Source organism: Punica granatum, chromosome 5 (assembly GCF_007655135.1).
Source record: "Punica granatum isolate Tunisia-2019 chromosome 5, ASM765513v2, whole genome shotgun sequence".
NCBI classification, from domain to species: Eukaryota; Viridiplantae; Streptophyta; class Magnoliopsida; order Myrtales; family Lythraceae; genus Punica; species Punica granatum.
In genome coordinates this window covers 7405818-7428250 of record NC_045131.1, presented here as the reverse complement: position 1 = coordinate 7428250, position 22433 = coordinate 7405818, and the positions used below count along the sequence as shown (strand labels likewise).

Here is a 22433-nt window from a genome sequence, read left to right as displayed (position 1 = left end):
CTACTTGTGATTCTTAATTGGTGGGTGACGGTAGGCTTGGAAAATTGTGATTACATAATTAACAGTTTGGACTTTGGAGTTCTAACCTCCCTTCACCTGTATAAATTAATGTTAAACCATTAAAAAAATGTCGGTCGGTAAAAAAATTCATTAAAATTAATAATAGGTGGGAAGCATGAGATACTAACGTTAAAAAAAAGGATATTTCGGCGTTTATTTAGAACTTCTAGATATGTAACCATCGAGAAAATGTTTGTATATGACAATCTTACTCGGCTTCATCGACGATTTATTACCTAAACCATAACAAGGTTAAGCCAATATTCACTGAGCATACTATTTGTTGGGCTTATACCTCTTTTCTTTTTTCTTTTTTTTTGGGTAAGCGGCTTATATTTCTATTTTAAAAATTTAAATCGATACGATGGTGAGTTTAAATATTTTATAGATTTGGAGTTTTTCTTTTTAAATGTGGGAAAAGAACTGTAGACATGTACAGATATTTTGGGGTAAATTAGAACAGAGGACGTGATCGAGCGGAACAATGATAATGGCCTTTCTGCAGCTTCTTCTTCTCATCACTAACGACATTTCAACTACCGTTAGCAGACTAATCTCTATCAGAAATAGGAATTCCAAACAGAGATTTATTTATCTTTTATTCGTCTCATCATTTTACAATCCACAACGACAGAGAAATGAGATTACGCAGAACTAATAGAGCCTTTTTCGTGGAAATTCTAGGATTATTGAGATGTTTATCACTGAAAGCTACATTTCTTCAAAGAATCCCTTAGGTGAGAAAATTGATGTGCAATGGGTAAGGGCTCTGGACCATAAGAAAAAATATACATGCTGCCCATCTGCCCTCGCTAAACACGGTCATCTGCGTTTCATGGCAAGTCGTAATCGTGATGGCAACCTCCTCCTCATCACCGTCTCGTGTCTTTCTATTGACCGATCAGACTCGACTTTGCCTGAATTAAGAGCTTCAAAGGGTCAACTTCAGCTACTATAGACGTTTGCGAAATAGACACGAGATCTCATTGGTCTCCCACAGTGTTTTTCATACTCCTACCCCAAAGTACAGAAATTACAAATTCGGTCCTCAACTTTGAAAGAATTATGCAGATTCATCCCCTGACAAGGAACTTCGTCAATTACCTCGACTTTGCCCAACTTCGTTCTCGCGGCACCATCCTGTTTACCAACATGGAATGGTTATACAAAATTTTTTATATCGAGGAACAAAATTGACCGAACAAGACAGAGAAAACTTTTCTTAGTTTTGGAAAAAACTGTAGAAACCAGTGAAATGATGGGTGGTTTATGACTAATTTTGACAAAAGGGAGTGTCGCTGGTCATTTTACAAACTATAAGGGTGCCGTTGAAATTTACCCATATAATAAATAGTCAAGAAACTTTCAATTTGTTTCAAAAAGTTCAGTGCTTGCAATGTAAGAATGTATATCTACGGGATAAATATGCTGTGCACTAAGCACAATAGCTGAATTTACATAGTTAGATATTGATGATACCAAGTGGTCCTCTCCAAGTGCTTACAATGTAAGAATACCAAGGAAGAGGGTTCAATATGACGACTCTCGTGTTTTACCTGAAAATGAAGATGCTTTGGGTTTCTATTTAAATTAGTATTCAACTGAATTTCCCACGCTCCCTTTCCTATTTTCCAATTTCCCTATTTCCTAGTAACAGACGAGTCTTCCTTATAACTCAAAAGATAAAAGTAAGACTGCCAATTTGGTCCATGAAGTTTGGTTTCTTGTATAAATGACCAGACTAGATCACCAATTTGATCGAATATATTACCTCCCTATTAAAGTACGAAAGACCTTTTTGTCTCACTTTACATTTTAGAAATTGCCCGTGTTAAATATAAATACATTGATTTAGAATCATTAAAATTGATTGATTGATTGATTGATACTATAATAGTAATTTTATTAAAAGCATATATAACTATTATATAACTAACCCCTCTTTTCCAGTCAAACTCCCACCCCTATTTTCCCCCATTCTCTACCCTCTCATCTTCTGTTCTCCATGCTAATTTTACCTTCTTCTTTTTTTTTTTTCTGTAAATTTGTAATCTCAATTCTCAACCTACTAAAGGTGTAATTCCATAAAAAAATATACATGAATTCTTTTAGTACTTATTTAATTTTCGGTCTTTTGTATGTACAATTTTCGCGCGTAGTGTGGATAAATTAGATGCAACTTTTCTTCTTCCAAAATTGCTAGACTAAAATAGAATTGAAAATTTAAGAAACATTATTCGATTATGAAAAAGTTACGGGTGAATTCGTAATTTCATACCTTTTCTTAAAGATAAATTTCAATGACATCCTGTACAGTTTCTAATATCTTTTCTTAAAGATAAATTCCAATGATATCCTATATGGTTTCGAAAATGAAAAATGAAATCCCTCCTTCCAATATAGGACATTCACCATCCTTATTTTCACCGACTTGATAATTGACTCATTGCCACATGTATATTACACAATTTATACAGATGTGGCACTTCTGTATAAATTTATTAAAAACTTGAATACATAAGGGACTGGAGGTGGGGCTCCCCACCAACAACCCATCCCTCAAAGTGAGGTCATTGGAGGCCTCCAATGCCTCCGATGACCTCAACTGAGAAGTTGGTCGCCGGCGAGGTAGCCTCACTTGTTGGATCCACCGTCTAGGACTTCGGTGGCCGGAGGAGAAGTCCCACTGCCGGATCTACCCACTCTCTCCCCTTCTCATCTAAGTGTATCATTGATACTCGCCTATCTCTTGAATCTAGGTGGGGCCATACAGCCCAGAAACCAGCCAATGGCATTGAACATTGCGGAAGGTTCAGCTCACCCGATCAAGCCACAACCTACGATTTGGCACGTGAAACGTGGCAACTCACATGGACCCGCCCGCAGCAAGAAGCTTCTCTGGAGAGAACAGCCATGTGCTCCACCCAGCTTTAAAAATAAAAACAAAAGAAGATATAATAGATCGACATTGCACCTGCCCATGTGATGATCCAGTCCGACAGAAAAATTAAAAATGAAAAAGAAACAAATAAAACAAAACAAAACAAAAATGTCCGATGACGAGATTGACATCTCTATGTGCCGATTTTCTTGACTTGGATGCTTCCAACATTAATGAGACTTTTGTTCATCTGATTTAATTTCTTCCTCGTTATCCACGTGAATGTTCATCCGATTTTCGGGGCAGTTCAGTATGAAATTTATTAAGTCGATATGAGTGAAGAGACGGAACGGTGGACATGTCACTGAGGTGGGGCCAATTGCCCCTTCTCCACCCTCCCAGAAGCCCCTATTTTACAAGTAAAAATATGCTAGCGTTAATTAAAGAGAATGGATACATTTGGTTGTTGGAATAGGATATAATTATTGATTTGGATAGGATGGGATTTAATGTCCCGTTGATTTGCGACTATTAGGGAGCGACATCATAATCAAGTGATTGGTGCATGTCAAGGATTGAGATTGGAATACAAAGCTAAAATAACTAGATACCCTTAAATAAATATTGTACACATTTTAAAATAAAACTATATTTCAAAAATGAAAAGAAATACGAAAAAAATTCATGTTGGGAAAGTTTTATAATTTAATAAATCGACTCGGCTTTACTGAATTAATCGGGAACCCATTAGATTTTCAAATATCATAGTGTATATTGAAAAAAATTAAAAGAAATAATTAAACGAAAAACACATTGCATCCGAGAAGGAGAGAGGCGACGGGGGACCGACATCGGCCACCACCGCCCCAAGCAAGGTTGCCAGCAGATGCAGGGGTCGTTGGGGGCCTCTCGCGTAGAGCTATGGTGGCTAGCCTCGGACCCTACAGTCATGAAGAGAGAGAGAGAGAGAGAGGAGAAGAAAATCAGGGTCGCGGTGGCTCAATGTTGGCCAACATAGCCCTAGTCGAGGTTGTCAGTGTTCAAGGTATCATAGGCGACCTTGATCGTGGTTGTAGTAGCTGGCGTCGGACCACCTTAGCCCCGAAAGTGCAGTAATCAATTTATACGTGCGTAATTTTCACGGAGAATGTCTTGTAAGAAGCCGATTGTAACCCGTAAATAATCCATGTGTAATTTCTCATAACAAAATGAGAATAAAATAGAACGATCCAAACGAGGAATACTCTTTTTTTTTTTGGTTGAATAGGAATAGTTTCTTTCCATTCCGTTTGGATCGGACGGACAATTTTCCCCTTTCAATATTTGATGATTTCTCAGGACTAATTTTAAAGGGCTCGAGTGTGACCCAATATTCAAGTCTAAAGTGGAAGAGCAGCCTTTTTATTCCAAAATGGAAAACACGCGGCCCACTAAATTACATGGAGCTCTGGAATTGGAGCACAATCACAAAGGAAAAGATTTGGCCAACAACAATTTGCGCAATATCAAGTCGCATAGTGTTCTTCGTGGGTCATTCGATCGCACTATTTTAATGCGAGACATGCGGACGGGATCGACTTGACCATGAGAAAAATATTAAAAATAGTACGTGGTACACGCAATTTATGTATTAGATACAGGTATAGATATGTTGCTCGCCAGACTAGATCATTATAATATGGTAAACGGCAAATGAAGGCCCCCAACTGCATAATAGTCATTGATACAAATGATTATTCTTGGATGGTTTTCTCTATATCCGCTTTTGCAGTAAACTGATGTATTCATTTGGATATCAATAAAAGATCCCCATTACCTTTCGAGTAAAAAAAAAGGAGTAAAATAGCAAAAGCTGTCCCGCTTAAATTATTTTTCCAGTCCTGTAAATATATCGCATGATTTTATTTTATTTTTTTCTCAGCATGATTTTATGTTATAAGAATCAAGAAAAGATTTTTCATAAAACAACATCATGTCACATATTTTACTGTGTGTGCTGATGTGTTTAATTATTGACTTATAATAAGTGTCACGGTGTATCTATGCTAATGTGCAAAACTAGGGGTGAGAGTTTTCGTTTGACAAAAATGTTCATACTTACTATTACTCAATTAATAATGGCCATTAAATTATTGTAAGAAAAATAATTTTGAAAAATAATCACCCACTATCTTTCCCACAACTAGTGTGTTTGGTTTTAAAGTTGAGTTGAGTTGAGTTTTGATTTTAATAGATTTGTAATAATTGTGATGTTGAATTATGAGAAAAAGTATGAAAAAGTAATAAATACTCGAGATAATTTATCATTAAAAATTAAATTAAATAATTAAAAAAATTGAAGAAAAATAAAAGTAATAATTGTGTTAAAAAATACTTTCTAATGCTCAAACAACCGCATTCAAAAAAAATGACCTACCTTTTCTTTCTCCGCGGGTTCTTTTTAATTTTTATTAAAATCATAAGGATTTTATTGTTATTTTTGAGTAACAAAGGATCCCATGTATAAATTGGAATGGCGAGAGAGAATAACTTTTAATACTCGATTTCTCGATTAGATTAGTCAGATCCCATTGGGTTTCTGAATATCAGAATATACACCGAAAAAAATAAGAATTTCTTAAAAAAATTATTTTTAAATTGTAGATCCGGTGCATGCGGATGAAAGTGCGAGGGCACCTTGTTCTCTCCTAAAAAAAAAGGAGAGAGAGAGAGAGAGAAATACAAAGAAGACATTTTCCATGCAGCTTCCATGGAATTTCTTTCCAACCAAAATTTGAATAATACCTTATATAATGTCATCGAAAAAAAAATTCTAATAAATTTGTTTCCTCCTCCCACGGTCTATACCTATCTAGACCAAACAGACAATACATCAATCCTCCCTCGGTCAAATTTGTTCTTCTCTCTGTTGTAGGCTGAGGAGCTTACAAGGATCGATCTAGAGATCAATGTTTAAGAAAATGCTGCATCGAATACGGGAGCTACTGCTGTCCCTGATCTCCTTTGCCGTTTCGCCAAAGCTGGTTACTTATGCAAGGAATCCTCCTAATTCGTCGACCCTGGAAGTTGGTGACAATGAAGGCAATGACTATGACTCGCATTGCCTGAGTTGGAGGTTGGCAGTGGAGGCAAACAATGTTCGAGGGTGGCGGACGGTTCCTGCTAGGTGCCAGAAATACGTCGAGAGGTACATGACCGGAGGGCAGTACGAACGGGACACCGAGCTGGTTGTGGACGAGATACTGAGCTACGTGGACAGGATCGTGCTGCCTGGAGACGGCATGGATGCCTGGGTTTTGGATGTCGATGACACCTGCATCTCCAATGTAACTTACTACAAGGGAAAGAGATATGGGTGAGTTTCAGCTTCTATGTTACACTTATATATTACGTATATCTATATATATATATATATTTTGTAGTCGTGGTAATCATCAAAAGTAATGACATGTATTTTACTAAAAGTGCAAATAAATTTCTCTCAAAAATTCATGTAATTTACTTCAAAAGGTGAATAATTTATTAATAAACTACTTAATTTACGTACTCCAACTAATTTCTCAAGATATGTATAACTTACTTGGAAAAAATTATAATTTAGTTAAAATTAAGTTATTTTGCTATAAATTTAAGTGATTTTTCTGCATGTATAGTGCAACCACTTTAAAAATTAATGATTGTACCATAGACCTTCTCGTGTATTACTAATTAGCATATATTGAATAAATAATTTATATATGCTGATTTGTTAGAATTCACTAATTTATTTTTACTGGTGGGTGGTACGATAAGTGAGAAGAAATATCCATTGAATATTTTTTTCATATATATGTTAATACAATCCTAGCCAGATGGTGAACAAATGCAGCCATAGATTATGTCTGCGTTTGGTCACCCTTATGGCTGCGTTTGGTCACTCCTCTAGAATTATATACAGAGGTGGATCGGATGAGATTAAAGATTTTATGATTATTAACGGTGCGTTTGGTTTCGGAAATAAAGTAACTTTGATTTTGATTGTGAAAAATGACAAATGAGATGAGATTATAAATTTGACTTGTGAAACATGTATTTTTATTGTGTAGTGTGTTGAGTTAAAGTTAAAGTTAAAATTTTTTACTTGGAAAATGTGTATTTTTGTTGTGTAGTGTGTTGAGATAAAGTTAAAGTTAAAAATTTTGTGATTTTAACTCTGAAACCAAATAGTAATATCCTAATTACCGAGTGCTTAGTGTATATCAAGGTTTGGGATTAAGATATTAAGGATAAATGTCCCGTAAGTCGTATAAATAATAGATATATATATATATTTTGAATTTGGTCAAAAGTCTAAAACTAATTCGAAAACTAAATTGGTAAAACCAATTTGAATGTTAAAAAGAAAAAAAAGTCTACGACGAAGAGCTGGACAGCACTGGTGCTTGCCCAAATTTGACCGCCAACTCCCTGTTGGGATTGCGGGCAGGGTCTAGCCGATGGTGGCCGGGATCGGCGGCGAACTCAATTGGAGCAGTGGTTGCGGGTTTAGGCCACCTTTGCCCCACTCTTCCTTCTTAAATTTTGGCAAATTTTCTAAATTTGAGACAAAATCAGGACCTATAGTATCGTTCCACATAAAACATTTATCCTAAATCCACTTCCTGATTGGGATTAGCTGATTAGGATTAGCTCGTCAATATGTATAGGTGTACATACATATTCGACCTAATCTCCATCTCAATTCATATCCTGTCATCACCAAATATGGGATCACACTTTTAAAAATTTTGTCCCGTCTCTTAGTTCTTATTTCAACCATAAAACGTAACCTATCATTTTTAAGCATGTACTCTACAGCTTTATATTATTATCGGATACGCGTTATTGATCACGCTATATTTCATATAGATATTGGTGAAACTACATGATAACTTCTTTCCGGAATATAATATGGCATGGTTTGCTTGGCCTGTTTATGGTATACATGTTCTTGATAATGCATAAGATTTTGATATATGTACTTATTGTTATTATTATTTTTCCTTTTGTTCAGGTGCGATCCATTCGAAGGAGCAGGATTCAGGGCATGGGCAGGGAAGGGAGAGTGCCCGGCCATTCCAGGAGTGCTGAGGCTGTACAAGAAGCTGATTGGATGCGGGTTCAAGGTTATCCTTATCACGGGCAGGGACAAGGAGAGACTTGGCCAAGTCACCATCCTTAACCTGCACGACCAAGGGTTCTCTGGCTACCAACAGCTCATCATGAGGTCTCTAATTTCTTCTCTCCCCCCTCGCGTAATTCACTCGTTAGTTCATCTATGCAATGGACCAAAATGATCGTAAAGGAATCGACCGGGCCATGAAACTACACTTGCCAATACGTACATTTTGTTATGATAGTAGTTGCTATTTGCTAATGCCATTTCTATCAGGACACCGGAACACAAGGGGCAAAATGCGGTCGCATACAAGTCTAATGTCCGGAGGCAAATTGTGGAAGGAGGATACAGAATACGGGGCAACGTTGGTGACCAATGGAGCGACCTTCAAGGGGAACATGTTGGCGACCGTACGTTTAAGATTCCTAATCCTATGTATTATGTTTCTTGACGTCCATCAAAACAGCCATGATTGACATGCTTTTCAAATTAAAAAAATTCGATGAGAAGCAGCAAACAATAGTTCAAAAGTTTTCTTGGGATGATTTTCTGTCTGCTCAGAATTTAATGATTGCTCTGAATTTTTCACCGGATATTATATATATATATATAAATATTCTTTTTCTTCGTAAGGCATGTGAGGTTGGAAGTATACGGTTGATGATTTTTCTTTTTTTTTACTAAGACGTAATATTCCTAGTCTCTCAACTTGATCATTTAACGGGAAGCATACAAAAACACATGACTTCAGTCAATCGATGTGGTCCTAAGGTCAAAGTGAATATGCGGACAATAACATTGACATGGATGTATAAAACTTGAGGGGCGTAACCTCTTCTGAACCACAACTGGATAGGGGTCCCTCGATATACAAGAACATTCAGGAATGTTAAATCACGATCAAAATCTACACTGAATGGTAAAATCATCGACACATAATTCATGTATTTTGAGATCGATTGAAACCATCGACAGTTGCGAACTTTATCTTGGGAAGTCAAGGATGGGGAAGAATGGAGTTCCTGCGCATGTCAAACATCTTAAGGGCTTTGGCTCGACTTACTCTATATTGTTTGTGGAGTGGAGGATAATATGTACCTGGTAAATTATATCTTTGTAATTTTTATTTTGGGTAATAAATTACATCTTGCATTTCACCAAAAGAAGATGGAATAAATAAAAACTAACCCTCTTGCAGGTGTGAGCTCTTACTTCTTTGCGCAAACATTCTTATTATTTTTTTTTTAAAATGTCTGTCCAGATGTCTGCCCGTTATGCGGATCTCGTGATTATGATATTGTGGAGAGGACAGAGAAACAATTGGTTTCAAGCAACTTACAGCACACTTTTTTCTCAAACATTAGGGATTAATTATTTTAAGGAATTAATCTTGCTCACACTCGAGACTGCCGGTCATCTCATCGCTCTTGTCTTCGAGGTTAGCTGCTGGGTATTCTGGAAATGTTCGATCCTCAATTGACATGGCCTCATGAATGTGCAGGCCTCATCTTTAAAGTGGCTGGCGGCTTAGCTAATGCGATCTTGGTCGAAGCTATCCAGTGTTGGAAGTAATGGGCGGGGAGATAAATAATTGTCCCACACTAGGAGGAAAGTGGAGGGGATTTATATGTGGTGAGGCCAAATAACCAATTGGCATAAGTTTTTGTGTTGCACATGGGTTTAACCCCATATAATTCCAGTCCAACATCCAGTGCCCGTGCATGCACGGGAATGGAGGAATGTGGGATAGAGTAAACCCTATCGTGAATGGTGCAAGTTGAAACATGGATAGTGCTGTGAAAGGAAATTTGGAGAAGGCAGCTGCTGGAGGGTTTCATTTGAGATGAACATGGTAGATGGCTTGGTGGTTTTACTCAAAACATTGTAATCACCGTTTTTATCGCAACTAAGCTGTGAGCGGTCAAGATAGGTCTCGAGTTGACATGGACCTGGGAGTAAGGAAGACGATGCTTAAGATAGACTTGGAGGTGGTCTGCCATTTATTGCTTCCAACCGAGGCCAAGCGGGGGGCAATGAAGCTTTGGCTAGAGGTGAACATGGTAGATGGCTTGGCGGTTTTACTCAAAACATTGGAATCACCGTTTTTATCACAACTGAGTTGTGGGCGGTCAAGATAGGTCTCAAGTTAGCATGGGACCTGAGAGTAAGGAAGCTCATGCTTGAGATAGACTCGGAAGTGGTCTGCCATTTATTGCTTCCAACCGAGGCCAAGCGGGGGCAACGAAGCTTTGGTTAGAGATATCCAGGCACTGTGTCATCTAGATTGGTCGATAGTGACAAAGCATGTGTATCGGGAATGGAAGATGCATGCATATTGGCTAGCGAATCATGCCTGAAAGCTTCCACTTGGAGTTTAAAGATTGGGTAATTGCCCTCGGTGCTCGACCTTTTTTTTTTTAATGTTGTAAAAATTTTGTTTTCGACATGCAATTGGGCGATCGCTCTGAATAAAAAAAAATCTCAATTTTCTAACTCATAAAATGTAATTATTTCTAGAAAGAGATTATAGAGGAGATTTTTTAGGTAATAAAGCAGTGTATATTTTTTTTTGGATAGATAGAGTAGTGAATTTGTTACTTTTATCTCTAATACTTTTATATAAAATAAGAAAGATTCAATAGTTTATGTGTATTTTATAAAGTTTAAGAAAAATGGTGACGGTTACGAGATGAAAATTTTCCCATCAGTAATAGCAGTACAAGATAAGATACGCGAAAAGTTGAAGGACCAAAGCTAAAAGCACAAATCTTCCGTGCCAAATGGGTAAATAATCAGAAGTTGCGGGCAAGGGAGTGGCAGAAAAGCTCAGATAGAGAGAGAGAGAGAGAGAGAGAGAGAGAGAGAGAGAGAGAGAGAAGCGAACCTGAGCCAAGGAAACATGCCGTCCCGCTATCTGCTTGCTGTTGCTGCTTCCTCTTCACTGTGAGTGCTTCTTCCTTCTGTCGATTCCCTGAAGGGTCTTTTGCTGCTTCTTATTCTATCTTCCTTCATTCCATTTATGGGTCGTGGAGTTCTGGTCTCGGCGCTGATCTTCCAGGCAATTCTTGCAGGTGCCCTGCAGTCAGTTTCGACAGCCACGGTCAGCTCTCGAATCGGACTGTTTCCTCGCGGTTCACGTCAAGGGTTCGTGAGAGGTACCCGGAAGCTCACTCCTTTCGTCATGAAGTTCATTCCTTTCTTTCACTTACACTAGCTACTTGGGAATCGCCAAAAAAAAAGGAAGCAAACTTGGAACTCTATAATTACCCTATACCTTTAGAATTCTTTGGCGCCCTGCCCGTAGAATACCACATTCATGACTGAAGGTCCAAATGTGCTGATAAGGAGCCTGTTGAGTAGTCTCTTAAAATCGATATGGCCAATTTGGGTACATAGATTAAGTTGGGTTCTGATGCTAGTTCCCGGTTCATTGGTACTTCACTGTCGCCTTCCAACAGAATATTTTGTGTTGAACAACCATTTTCTTATCTAGGTGCCGTGTATTTAGGAATTAGCACGAGTATCTGTTTCTGGTCTTCTTGCACTCGATGCGTTAAGTGGAATTTTTGCGTTGTCCAGCTGAGTCCTTTGTTATGGCTGCTACTACCATTTCATTTATTTGCGCCCTCCTTCCAATGGGCTGTTTAGTTCTCACTTGAGCTAATATTAATTTCAATATTGCAGCAAGCAGGAATCTTAAAGTTTATCGCCTAAAGGCCAACTTCTGGGACACTATAAGATCTGGGTAATTCCAAATCCACCTACCTGTGCTTGCTAACATATGCAAGGGGAATTGTATCCTTATGCACTCAAATGCATATTCACATATTGTAGTTTTATCTTATCGGGACATCAGTAATAACTGTTAGAACCATATTTTGCAGCTAAATAGATAAAGAGGCTTGCAATATATTCTTAAGCAGAAATCTCTTTGCTATTCATTTATGAATAAGATCTTCTGGCATGTCCTTCTCTGGCCATTTGGGTTCTGACAAGCATCCGTAAAGGTTTCCATGTCGTGTGGAGAGCATAGTGCCAACTCTCACGAAGCAGCCGATGTCTTTACACCTATGAAGAAATAACGTCGAGTTGGTGTTAATTTCCTTAAAAGAGGATGAAAAAATGAGTAACAATATGTCCAGATGTAGGGGATTGGAGGATAGTGGACAGGGAGGAAACGCCCCCTCCTTCGTGTGTTCACTAGGGAGGGAAATGGAAAAAGACCGTTTTTCCTTAAAATGTGTCTATCATGGTGAAATTTGTAATTTTGTAAACTGGGAGGTTTTGTAGGGAAAGGAAGTGGAGGGAGAATATCCTAAAGTCTAATGTATTTCCCATCATCTTTCTCCAACTTCCACACAGGGTGATCCCTCTCCTTCCATTTATCTGACTAAATTGACCGAACAAAGTTGACCCCTTCCTGTCATTTTCCGTTCCTCTATTCTCCTTTTCTCTCCCACCAAGGAGTCTGTGTCCATTGTAAATCTCAAGCTAAAAGAATTACCTTTTACTACGTGATGAAACTTAAATTGTATACGATCATCGAATATTTAAGAATAGTAATACGATCATTGACCAAATATTTACACGAAATTATTATTATAGCTTATATTACAAAGGGTTGGTAGCTCATCTAGCATCTACAATATAGTCTCTTGTGTGTAAAATTTTATCCTTGTTTTAGTGATGGATGAAAAGGACTCACAGCTTTTCCTCCTGGCAGATTCCTGAAGAACAATACAACCCAAATTGTTGATCCCCCTCCCACACCTGAAAAAGGAGAGGAAGAAGAAAAATTACATGAGGAGTTTGTTCTCATTGAGAGAACGTTGCCTGATGGGGCCACAGAAGAGATAATGTTTTCTTCAGGTGGAGATGTCGATGTATATGATCTTCAATCACTATGTGATAAGGTGTGTTCTGTCTTTTATATTTTTGAATCTACAAGGTCATTCGGATCACTTTCTAGTATCCATTATAGAAGACTTTCTCATAGTTGTGCCAGGGCCGGCACCTTGTTCTCTTCCACCCACCCCCCCAACAAAAAAAAAGAAGAAGAGAGAGAGAGATACAAACAAGACATTTTCCATGCAGCTTCCATGAAATTTCTTTCCAACCAAAATTTGAATAATACCTTATATCATGTCATCGAAAAAAAAAAATCCTATAAATTTGTTTCCTCTTCCCACGGTCTATACCTATCTCAGACCAAACAGACAATACATCAATCCTCCCTCGGTCAAGTTTGTTCTTCTCCCTGTTGTAGGCTGAGGAGCTTACAAGGATCGATCTAGAGATCAATGTTTAAGAAAATGCTGCATCAAATACGGGGGCTACTGCTGTCCTCGATCTCCTTTGCCGTTTCGCCAAAGCTGGTTACTTATGCAAGGAATCCTCCTAATTCGTCGACCCTGGAAGTAGGTGACAGTGAAGGCAACGGCTATGACTCGCATTGCCTGAGTTGGAGGTTGGCAGTGGAGGCAAACAATGTTCGAGGGTGGCGGACGGTTCCTGCTAGGTGCCAGCAATATGTCGAGAGGTACATGACCGGAGGGCAGTACGAACGGGACACTGAGCTGGTTGTGGACGAGATACTGAGCTACGTGGACAGGATCGTGCTGCCTGGAGACGGCATGGATGCCTGGGTTTTGGATGTCGATGACACCTGCATCTCCAATGTAACTTACTACAAGGGAAAGAGATATGGGTGAGTTTCAGCTTCTATGTTACACATATATTACGTATATCTATATATATATATATAATTTTGTAGTCCTGGTAATCATCAAAAGTAATGACATGTATTTTACTAAAAGTGCAAATAAATTTCTCTCAAAAATTCATGTAATTTACTAACAATATATGTAAATATTCATCAAAATTCATGTAATTTACTTCAAAAGGCGAACAATTTATTAATAAACTACTTAATTTACGTACTTCAACTAATTTCTCAAGATATGTATAACTTACTTGGAAAAAATTATAATTTAGTTAAAATTAAGTTATTTTGTTATAAATTTAAGTGATTTACTTGCATGTATAGTGCAACCACTTTAAAAATTAATGATTATACCATAGACCTTCTCGTGTATTACTAATTAGCATGTATTGAATAAATAATTTATATATGCTGACTTGTTAGAATTCACTAATTTATTTTTACTGGTGGGTGGTACGATAAGTGAGAAGAAACATCCATTGAATATTTTTTTCATATATATGTCAATACAATCCTAGCCAGATGGCGAACAAATGCAGCCATAGATTATGTCTGCGTTTGGTCACCCTTATGGCTGCGTTTGGTCACTCCTCTAGAATTATATACAGAGGTGGATCGGATGAGATTAAAGATTTTATGGTTATTAAATATCCTAATTACCGAGTGCTTAGTGTATATCAAGGTTATCAAGGTTTGGGATTAAGATATGAAGGAGAAATGTCCCGTACGTCGTATAAATAATATATATATATATATATATTTTGAATTTGGTGAAAAGTCTAAAACTAATTCGAAAACTAAATTGGTAAAACCAATTTGAAAGTTAATAAGAAAAAAAAGTCTATAACGAAGTGCTGGCCAGCGATGGTGCTTGCCCAATTTTGATCACCACCTTCCTGTTGGGATTGCCGGCAGGGACTAGGCGATGGTGGCTGGGATTGGGGGCGAACTTGATTGGAACAGTGGTCGCGGGCTTAGGCCACCTTTGCCCCACTCTCCGTTCTTATATTTTGGCAAATTTTGTAAATTTGAGACAAAATCAGGACCTATAGTAAAGGCCTAAATTCACTTCCTGATTAGGATTAGCTCGTCAATATGTTTATATATATACATACATATTCGACCTAATCTCCATCTCAATTCATATCCTGTCATTACCAAACATGGGATCACAATTTTAAAAATTATGTCCCTATCTCTTAGTTCTTATTTCAACCATAAAACGTAACCTATCATGTTTAAGCACGTACGCTACAACTTTATATTATTATCGGATATGCGTTATAGATCACGCCATATTTCATATAGATATTGGTGAAACTACATTATAACTATATGTGTACTTGCTTTTCGAGACCGTTTTCGCAATCTTTTCCCACATTTTTGAAGACATACTAGGCTGAAATGGCCGATACAATGAAATGAAAAACATCCCCTGGTTGTGAGGGTTGAATTGATGAGCGATCCATATCAATCGATCTTCGTTGAAACATCCGGGACGGAACTTCTTTCCGGAATATAATATGGCATGGTTTGCGTGGCTTGTTTATGGCATACATGTTCTTGATAATGCATAAGATTTTGATATATGTACTTCTTCTTCTTCTTCTTCTTCTTCTTCTTATTATTATTATTATTATTTTTCCTTTTGTTCAGGTGCGATCCATTCGAAGGAGCAGGATTCAGGGCATGGGCAGGGAAGGGAGAGTGCCCGGCCATTCCAGGAGTGCTGAGGCTGTACAAGAAGCTGATTGGATGCGGGTTCAAGGTTATCCTTATCACGGGCAGGGACAAGGAGAGACTTGGCCAAGTCACCATCCTTAACCTGCACGACCAAGGGTTCTCTGGCTACCAACAGCTCATCATGAGGTCTCTAATTTCTTCTCTCCCCCCTCGCGTAATTCACTCGTTAGTTCATCTATGCAATGGACCAAAATGATCGTAAAGGAATCGACCGGGCCATGAAACTACACTTGCCAATACGTACATTTTGTTATGATAGTAGTTGCTATTTGCTAATGCCATTTCTATCAGGACACCGGAACACAAGGGGCAAAATGCGGTCGCATACAAGTCTAATGTCCGGAGGCAAATTGTGGAAGGAGGATACAGAATACGGGGCAACGTTGGTGACCAATGGAGCGACCTTCAAGGGGAACATGTTGGCGACCGTACGTTTAAGATTCCTAATCCTATGTATTATGTTTCTTGACGTCCATCAAAACAGCCATGATTGACATGCTTTTCAAATTAAACAATTCGATGAGAAGCAGCAAACGATAGTTCAAGAGTTTTCGTGAGACGATTTTTTCCGTGTTCAGAATTTAATGACTGCTCTGAATTTTTCACCGGATATATATATATATTCTTCTTCACAAGGCATGTCGGATTGGAAGTATATGTTTGATGATTTTTCCTTTTTTTTTAAAAATTTTTTTTTACTAAGACATAATATTCCTAGTCACTCAACTTGATCATTTAATGGGAAGCATACAAAAACAAATGACTTCAGTCAATCGATGCGGTCCTATGGTCAAAGTGAATATGTGGACATTAACATTGACATGGATGTATAAAACTTGAGTGGCATAGCCTCTTCTGAACCACAGCAGGATGGGGGTCCCTCGAGATGTACAGGAACATTCAGAAATCTTAAAACACGATTGAAATCTATAATGAACGGTAAAATCAGTGACACATAATTCACTTATTTTGAGATCGATTGAAATCATCGACGGTCGCAAACTTTATGTTGGGAAGTCAAGGATCGGGAAGAATGGAGTTCCTGCGCATGTAAAACATCTTGAGGGCTTTGGCTCGACTTACTCTATCTTGTGTGTGGAGTGGACGATAATATGTACCTGGTAAATTATATCTTGTATTTTTTTTTTGGTAATAAATTACATCTTGTATTTCACCCAAAGAAGATGGAATAAATAAAAACTCACCCTCTTGCTGGTGCGAGCTCTTACTTCTTTGTGCAAACATTCTTAATTTTTTTTTTAAAAAAATTGTCAGTCCAGATGCATGCCTGTTATGCGGATATCGCAATTGGTTCCAAGCAACTTGCAGCACAATTTTTTCTCGTACATTAGGGATTAATTATTGTAAAGAATTTATCTTGCTCACACTCGAGACTGGCGGTCTTCTCGTGGGCTCTTGTCTTCGAGGTTAGCTGCTGGGTGTTCTGGAAATGTTCGATCCTCAATTTACATGGCCTTATGAATGTGCAGGGCTCATCTTTAAATGGCTAGCGGCTATGCTAATGCAATCTCGGTCGAAGCTATCCAGTGTTGGAAGTAATGGGCGGGGAGATAAATAATTATCCCACACTGACCCCGTGGATGGGGCTTTACATGTGGTGAGGCAAAGTAACCCGTTAACTTATGCTTTTGGGTTACAGATGGATCCGACCTCATGTAATCCCAATCCAACATCTAGTGACCTAGCATGCGCGGGAAAGGGGGGATGTGGGATGGAGTAAACCCTATCGTGAATGGTGCAAGTTGACTCACGGATAATGCGGTGAAAGGAAATTCTGGAGGTCTCATTTGAGATGAACATGGTAGATGGCTTGGCGGTTTTACTCAAAATATTGGAATCACCGTTTCTATCGCAACTGAGCTGTCAGCGGTCAAGATAGATCTCGAGTTGACATGGGACTTGGGAGTAAGGAAGTTGATGCTTGAATCTAACTCGGAGGTGGTTTGATATTTACTGCTTCCAGCCGAGGCCATGAGCGTGTTCTTGGGCCATCGTAGAAACATAGATAGGGGCAATGAAGCTTTGGTTAGAGATGAACATGGTAGATGGCTTGGCGGTTTTTACTCAAAACATCGGAATCACCGTTTCTATTGTAATTGAGCAGTGGGCGGTCAATATATGTCTCGAGTTTGGCATGGGACCTGGGAGTAAGGAAGCTAATGCTAGAGATAGACTCAAAGGTCGTCTGCCATTTATTGCTTCCGTGCATTGTTTAGAGATATCCATGCATTGTGTCATCTGGATTGGTTCAGAGCGACAGAGCATGTGTATTGAGAAGGGAAGATGCACGCATATTGGCTAGCAAATCACGCTTTCACTTGGAGTTCAAAGATTGGGTATGCTCGACCTTTTTTTTTTTTTTTTAATGATGGACTTTTTTTTTTAAATGCAATTGGATGACGGCTCCGAATAAAAAAAATCTCAATTTTTTAACTCTTAAAAAATAATTATTTCTAGAAAGAGATAATAGAGGAGATTTTTGGGGTAATAAAGTAGTGTATTTTTTTTGGTAGATAAAGTGGCGAATTTTTTACTTTTATTTTTAATACTTTAATATAAAATAGGAAAGATTTCAATAGTTTATGTGTATATCATAAAGTTTAAGAAAAATGGTGACGGTCACGAGATGAAAATTTTCCCATAAGTAATAGCAGTACAAGATGAGATACACGACAAGTTGAAGGACCAAAGCTAAAGGTACAAATCTTCCGTGCCAAACGGGTAAATAATCAGAAGTTACCGGCAAGGGAGTAGCAGAAAAGCTCAGACGTATAGAGAGAGAGAGAGAGAGAGAGAGAGAGAAGCGAAGCGAACCTGAGCCAAGGAAACATGCCGTCCCGCTATCTGCTTGCTGTTGCTGCTCCCTCTTCACTGTGAGTGCTTCTTCCTTCTGTCGATTCCCCGAAGGATCTTTTGCTGCTTCCTATTCCATCTTCCTTCATTCCATTCTGGGTCGTGGAGTTCTGGTCTCAGCGCTGATCTTCCGGGCAATTCTTGCAGGTTCCCTGCACTCAGTTTTGACAGCCACGGTCAGCTCTCGAATCAGACACTGTTTCCTCGCGGTTCAGGTCAAGGGTTCGTGAGAGGTACCCGGAAGTTCATTCCTTTCGTCATGAAGTTCGTTCCTTTCTTTCAGTTACACTAGCTACTTGGGAATCGCCAAAAAGCAAACTTGCAACTCTAGAATTCCCTTGTACCTTTAGAATTCTTTGGGGCCCTGCCAGTAGAATGCCACATTCATGACTGAAGGTCCAAATGTGCTGATAAGGAGCCCGTTGAGTAGTTTCTTAAAATCGATATGGCCAATTTGGGCATAGATTAAGTTGGGTTCTGATGCTAGTTCCCGGTTCATTGGTACTTCACTGTCGCCTTCCAACAGAATATTTTGTGTTGAACAACCATTTTCTTATCTAGGTGCCGTGTATTTAGGAATTAGCACGAGTATCTGTTTCTGGTCTTCTTGCACTCGATGCGTTAAGTGGAATTTTTGCGTTGTCCAGCTGAGTCCTTTGTTATGGCTGCTACTACCATTTCATTTATTTGCGCCCTCCTTCCAATGGGCTGTTTAGTTCTCACTTGAGCTAATATTAATTTCAATATTGCAGCAAGCAGGAATCTTAAAGTTTATCGCCTAAAGGCCAACTTCTGGGACACTATAAGATCTGGGTAATTCCAAATCCACCTACCTGTGCTTGCTAACATATGCAAGGGGAATTGTATCCTTATGCACTCAAATGCATATTCACATATTGAAGTTTTATCTTATTGGGAACTGTTAGAACCATATTTTGCAGCTAAATAGATAAAGAGGCTTGCAATATATTCTTAAGCAGAAATATCTCTTTGCTATTCATTTATGAATAAGATCTTCTGGCATGTCTTTCTCTGGCCATTTGGGTTCTGACAAGCATCCGTAAAGGTTTCCATGTCGTGTGGAGAGCATAGTGCCAACTCTCACGAAGCAGCCGATGTCTTTACACCTATGAAGAAATAACGTCGAGTTGGTGTTAATTTCCTTAAAAGAGGATGAAAAAATTAGAAACAGTATGTCCACATGTAGGGGATTGGAGGAAAGTGGATAGGGAGGAAACGCCCCCTCCTCCGAGTGTTCACTGGGGAAGGAAATGGAAAGAGACCGTTCTTCCTTAAAATGCATCTATCCTGGTGAAATTTGTAATTTTGTAAAATGGGAGGTTTTGTGGGGAAAGGAAGTGGAGGGAGAATATCCTAAAGTCTCATGTATTTGCCATCATCTTTCTCCAACTTCCACACGGGGTGATCCCTCTCCTGCCATTTATCTAACTAAATTGTCCGAACAAAGTTGACCCCTTTCCATCATTTTCTGTTCCTCTAAGCTCCTTTTCTCTCCCACCAAGGAGTCTGTGTCCATTGTAAATCTCAAGCTAAAAGAATTACCTTTTACTATGTGATGAAACTTAATTTGTATACGATCATCGACCATATACTTACACGAAATTATTATTATAGCTTATATTACAAAGGGTTGGTAGCTCATCTAGCATCTATAATTTAGTCTCTTGCGTGTAAAATTTTATCTTTGTTTTAGTGATCGATGAAAAGGACTCACAGCTTTTCCTCCTGGCAGATTCCTGAAGAACAATACAACCCAAATTGTTGATCCCCCTCCCACACTTGAAGAAGGAGAGGAAGCACAAAAATTACCTGAGGAGTTTGTTCTCATTGAGAGAACGTTGCCTGATGGGGCCACAGAAGAGATACTGTTTTCTTCAGGTGGAGATGTCGATGTATATGATCTTCAATCACTATGTGATAAGGTGTGTTCTGTCTTTTATATTTTTGAATCTGCAAGAGGTCATGAGTTTGAAATTCTGATAATGGATGCATAAAGCCGTGTTCATCAAACCTGGCTGAACCAGTTGGTTTGACCAGGATAGTGTCATCTATAGAGTCATATCTTGCATATGCACCTACACATGGAAGAACTTCTAGGAGTGCACTGTGCCATCCACTTCACACTTGAATCCAACCCGAACTAGCTGGTTCTCTTATGAAACCATAAGTGACCTTAAAATCTTAAGTACTTTGACATTCTTAATATACTTTTCATTAGCTTTCAAATAATTAATCATTTAGCAAGTGGATTGTCCCAATGAACGTGAACATCTGTTCCATCCCCGTTTGGTCAATGTCTGGTCCAGTTTTAATAACTATTTGTAATGTTATAACTAAATAGACATAGAACTGATATTTTGTAATTGCCTTCCTTTGAGGTAAACTCAGATAATTAAAGCTTGCACAATAACCTGTTTGTAGGTGGGATGGCCTAGGAGGCCATTGTCTAAACTTGCTGCTGCGTTGAAAAACAGCTACATGGTGGCAACTTTACATGCCATTCAAAAATCTCCTGGATCATCAGGTAAATTGGTCGATATTCTTTCTCAAACAATGTTAACGTCCATGGGCTTTTTTTATTCCTGCAACTGCTTTTTCCATTTTATGTGTATACGCGTACATATATATAATTTTGGCTAAGAATATTTAATGAATGTCTTATTGTACTTGGAAAAGTTATTGATAGATGGGAATGAACAAAAGAAACTAATTGGTATGGCACGGGCAACATCAGATCATGCCTTCAATGCTACAATTTGGGATGTCCTAGTAGATCCTTCCTATCAGGTAAGTCCAAGTAGACATTGTAAACTTAATGCACAGAAACTATGTGAGTGGTGCATGACTATGTGAACGAGTTTGATTTTAAGTAAAAGTAGGAATTGATTATTAAGGCAGAAACTATGTGTTTGTACGAACAAGGCAATTTTTATTAATTATTGAGGTAAAAGTGATTATGTTTTATGATGTAAAATTTCTGATCAAACCGTGGGTAGACTTTTCTAGTAGTGCTATTCCCCTTGATTTGTGTCCCCTGAAGTATTTCTGGTTCACTATTACTATCTACTGATATTTTCCATTACTGTTTCAGGGCCAAGGCCTCGGGAAGGCCCTTGTTGAAAATCTTATAAGGGCTCTTTTGCAAAGGGACATTGGGAATATATCACTCTTTGCAGATAGTAAAGGTATGAAAAGCCGAGAAATGTGATCCATACTGTCACTTTCGTTGCTGGTCTGACTGTTTCGTAAATTTGAAGACAACCCCTTTACGCTATTTTGTAAAACTATTCTTCCCTCGTTGTTCACATTTCCATTTTCTTTAAAGACTCGATTTAATTCAAGATCTGTTGACTGTCAAAACTCTTGGAAATTCACCTCTGTTCTGAACACATCTTAGCTTCACTGCAGTGGTCGAGTTCTATCAGAATTTAGGCTTCGAGGCCGATCCAGAGGGAATCAAAGGAATGTTCTGGTACCCGAAGTATTAGCCACCCAATGACACAATTGATTCGGTGCACTTCTGTTCGGCCTGCTCATGCTGCTTCCCAGGAATGGATCGAGAATTGGACTGAAGCCGAAGTTTCAGCACTTGTAAATATAACTAATAGAACGAACTCTTCTGTTTTTGGGCTCTACTGGTGAAATGTGATCACTTAAGAGAGGCATTGTTGAGAACCCTGGGTCAAAGGTTGCAGAAGGAAATTTTTATTGGGTCAGAGGCAATGCTTCACTTTCACATGGAAGAAAGACAACCTCATCTGCTTTCATTGACCAAAAAAAATAAAAAAAAAGAAGAAGAAGACAGGACATCCTTGTAGTGATAGAGAGGTGGAATGCATTGTCATTTCAAGTCTGCCCATGGAATGAATGCCTTGTATTCGGTCATCACAATTGATCTTGCGGTGGGGCTGGAACGAATGCTTGTATTAAGCATACCTTTTACGATAATTTAATATTTTGGAAATTGATATTATATTATTATTTATATTCCCAGC

At 38.5% G+C, this 22433-nt stretch overlaps 3 protein-coding genes across 3 annotated transcripts; all 3 read left to right on the top strand.

Moving 5' to 3' along the window:
• Window positions 1-5818: 5818 nt before the first annotated feature.
• Window positions 5819-8576, top strand: LOC116209450 (acid phosphatase 1-like). The gene is made up of 3 exons (XM_031543097.1): window positions 5819-6296; window positions 7974-8186; window positions 8352-8576. Exons 1-3 carry the CDS (start codon window positions 5890-5892, stop codon window positions 8527-8529), a joined length of 798 nt encoding a protein of 265 aa, XP_031398957.1. The 5' UTR covers window positions 5819-5889; the 3' UTR covers window positions 8530-8576.
• A 2289-nt stretch (window positions 8577-10865) lies between these two features.
• Window positions 10866-16180, top strand: LOC116209451 (acid phosphatase 1-like). Its single transcript, XM_031543098.1, has 7 exons — window positions 10866-11021; window positions 11150-11233; window positions 11763-11823; window positions 12802-12991; window positions 13345-13785; window positions 15457-15669; window positions 15835-16180. Exons 5-7 carry the CDS (start codon window positions 13379-13381, stop codon window positions 16010-16012), a joined length of 798 nt encoding a protein of 265 aa, XP_031398958.1. The 5' UTR covers window positions 10866-11021; window positions 11150-11233; window positions 11763-11823; window positions 12802-12991; window positions 13345-13378; the 3' UTR covers window positions 16013-16180.
• Window positions 16181-18286: 2106 nt separating this feature from the next.
• LOC116209453 (histone acetyltransferase TAP1) lies at window positions 18287-22414 on the top strand. The gene is made up of 8 exons (XM_031543099.1): window positions 18287-18437; window positions 18565-18650; window positions 19170-19230; window positions 20171-20360; window positions 20860-20962; window positions 21125-21225; window positions 21530-21623; window positions 21847-22414. The coding sequence occupies exons 1-8, from the start codon at window positions 18394-18396 to the stop codon at window positions 21924-21926; spliced, it is 759 nt and encodes a 252-aa protein (XP_031398959.1). The 5' UTR covers window positions 18287-18393; the 3' UTR covers window positions 21927-22414.
• Window positions 22415-22433: the final 19 nt, after the last annotated feature.

Bases quoted from the DNA above. Each gene is read 5' to 3' on its own strand.
- LOC116209450 (XM_031543097.1), top strand. From the start codon at position 5,890: ATGTTTAAGAAAATGCTGCATCGAATACGGGAGCTACTGCTGTCCCTG. The intron at 6,297-7,973 runs GTGAGTTTCAGC...CCTTTTGTTCAG, and splicing joins TACAAGGGAAAGAGATATGG to GTGCGATCCATTCGAAGGAG. The intron at 8,187-8,351 runs GTCTCTAATTTC...CATTTCTATCAG, and splicing joins TACCAACAGCTCATCATGAG to GACACCGGAACACAAGGGGC.
- LOC116209453 (XM_031543099.1), top strand. From the start codon at position 18,394: ATGCCGTCCCGCTATCTGCTTGCTGTTGCTGCTCCCTCTTCACT. The intron at 18,438-18,564 runs GTGAGTGCTTCT...CAATTCTTGCAG, and splicing joins GTTGCTGCTCCCTCTTCACT to GTTCCCTGCACTCAGTTTTG. The intron at 21,624-21,846 runs GTATGAAAAGCC...GCTTCACTGCAG, and splicing joins ACTCTTTGCAGATAGTAAAG to TGGTCGAGTTCTATCAGAAT.
- LOC116209451 (XM_031543098.1), top strand. From the start codon at position 13,379: ATGTTTAAGAAAATGCTGCATCAAATACGGGGGCTACTGCTGTCCTCG. The intron at 13,786-15,456 runs GTGAGTTTCAGC...CCTTTTGTTCAG, and splicing joins TACAAGGGAAAGAGATATGG to GTGCGATCCATTCGAAGGAG. The intron at 15,670-15,834 runs GTCTCTAATTTC...CATTTCTATCAG, and splicing joins TACCAACAGCTCATCATGAG to GACACCGGAACACAAGGGGC.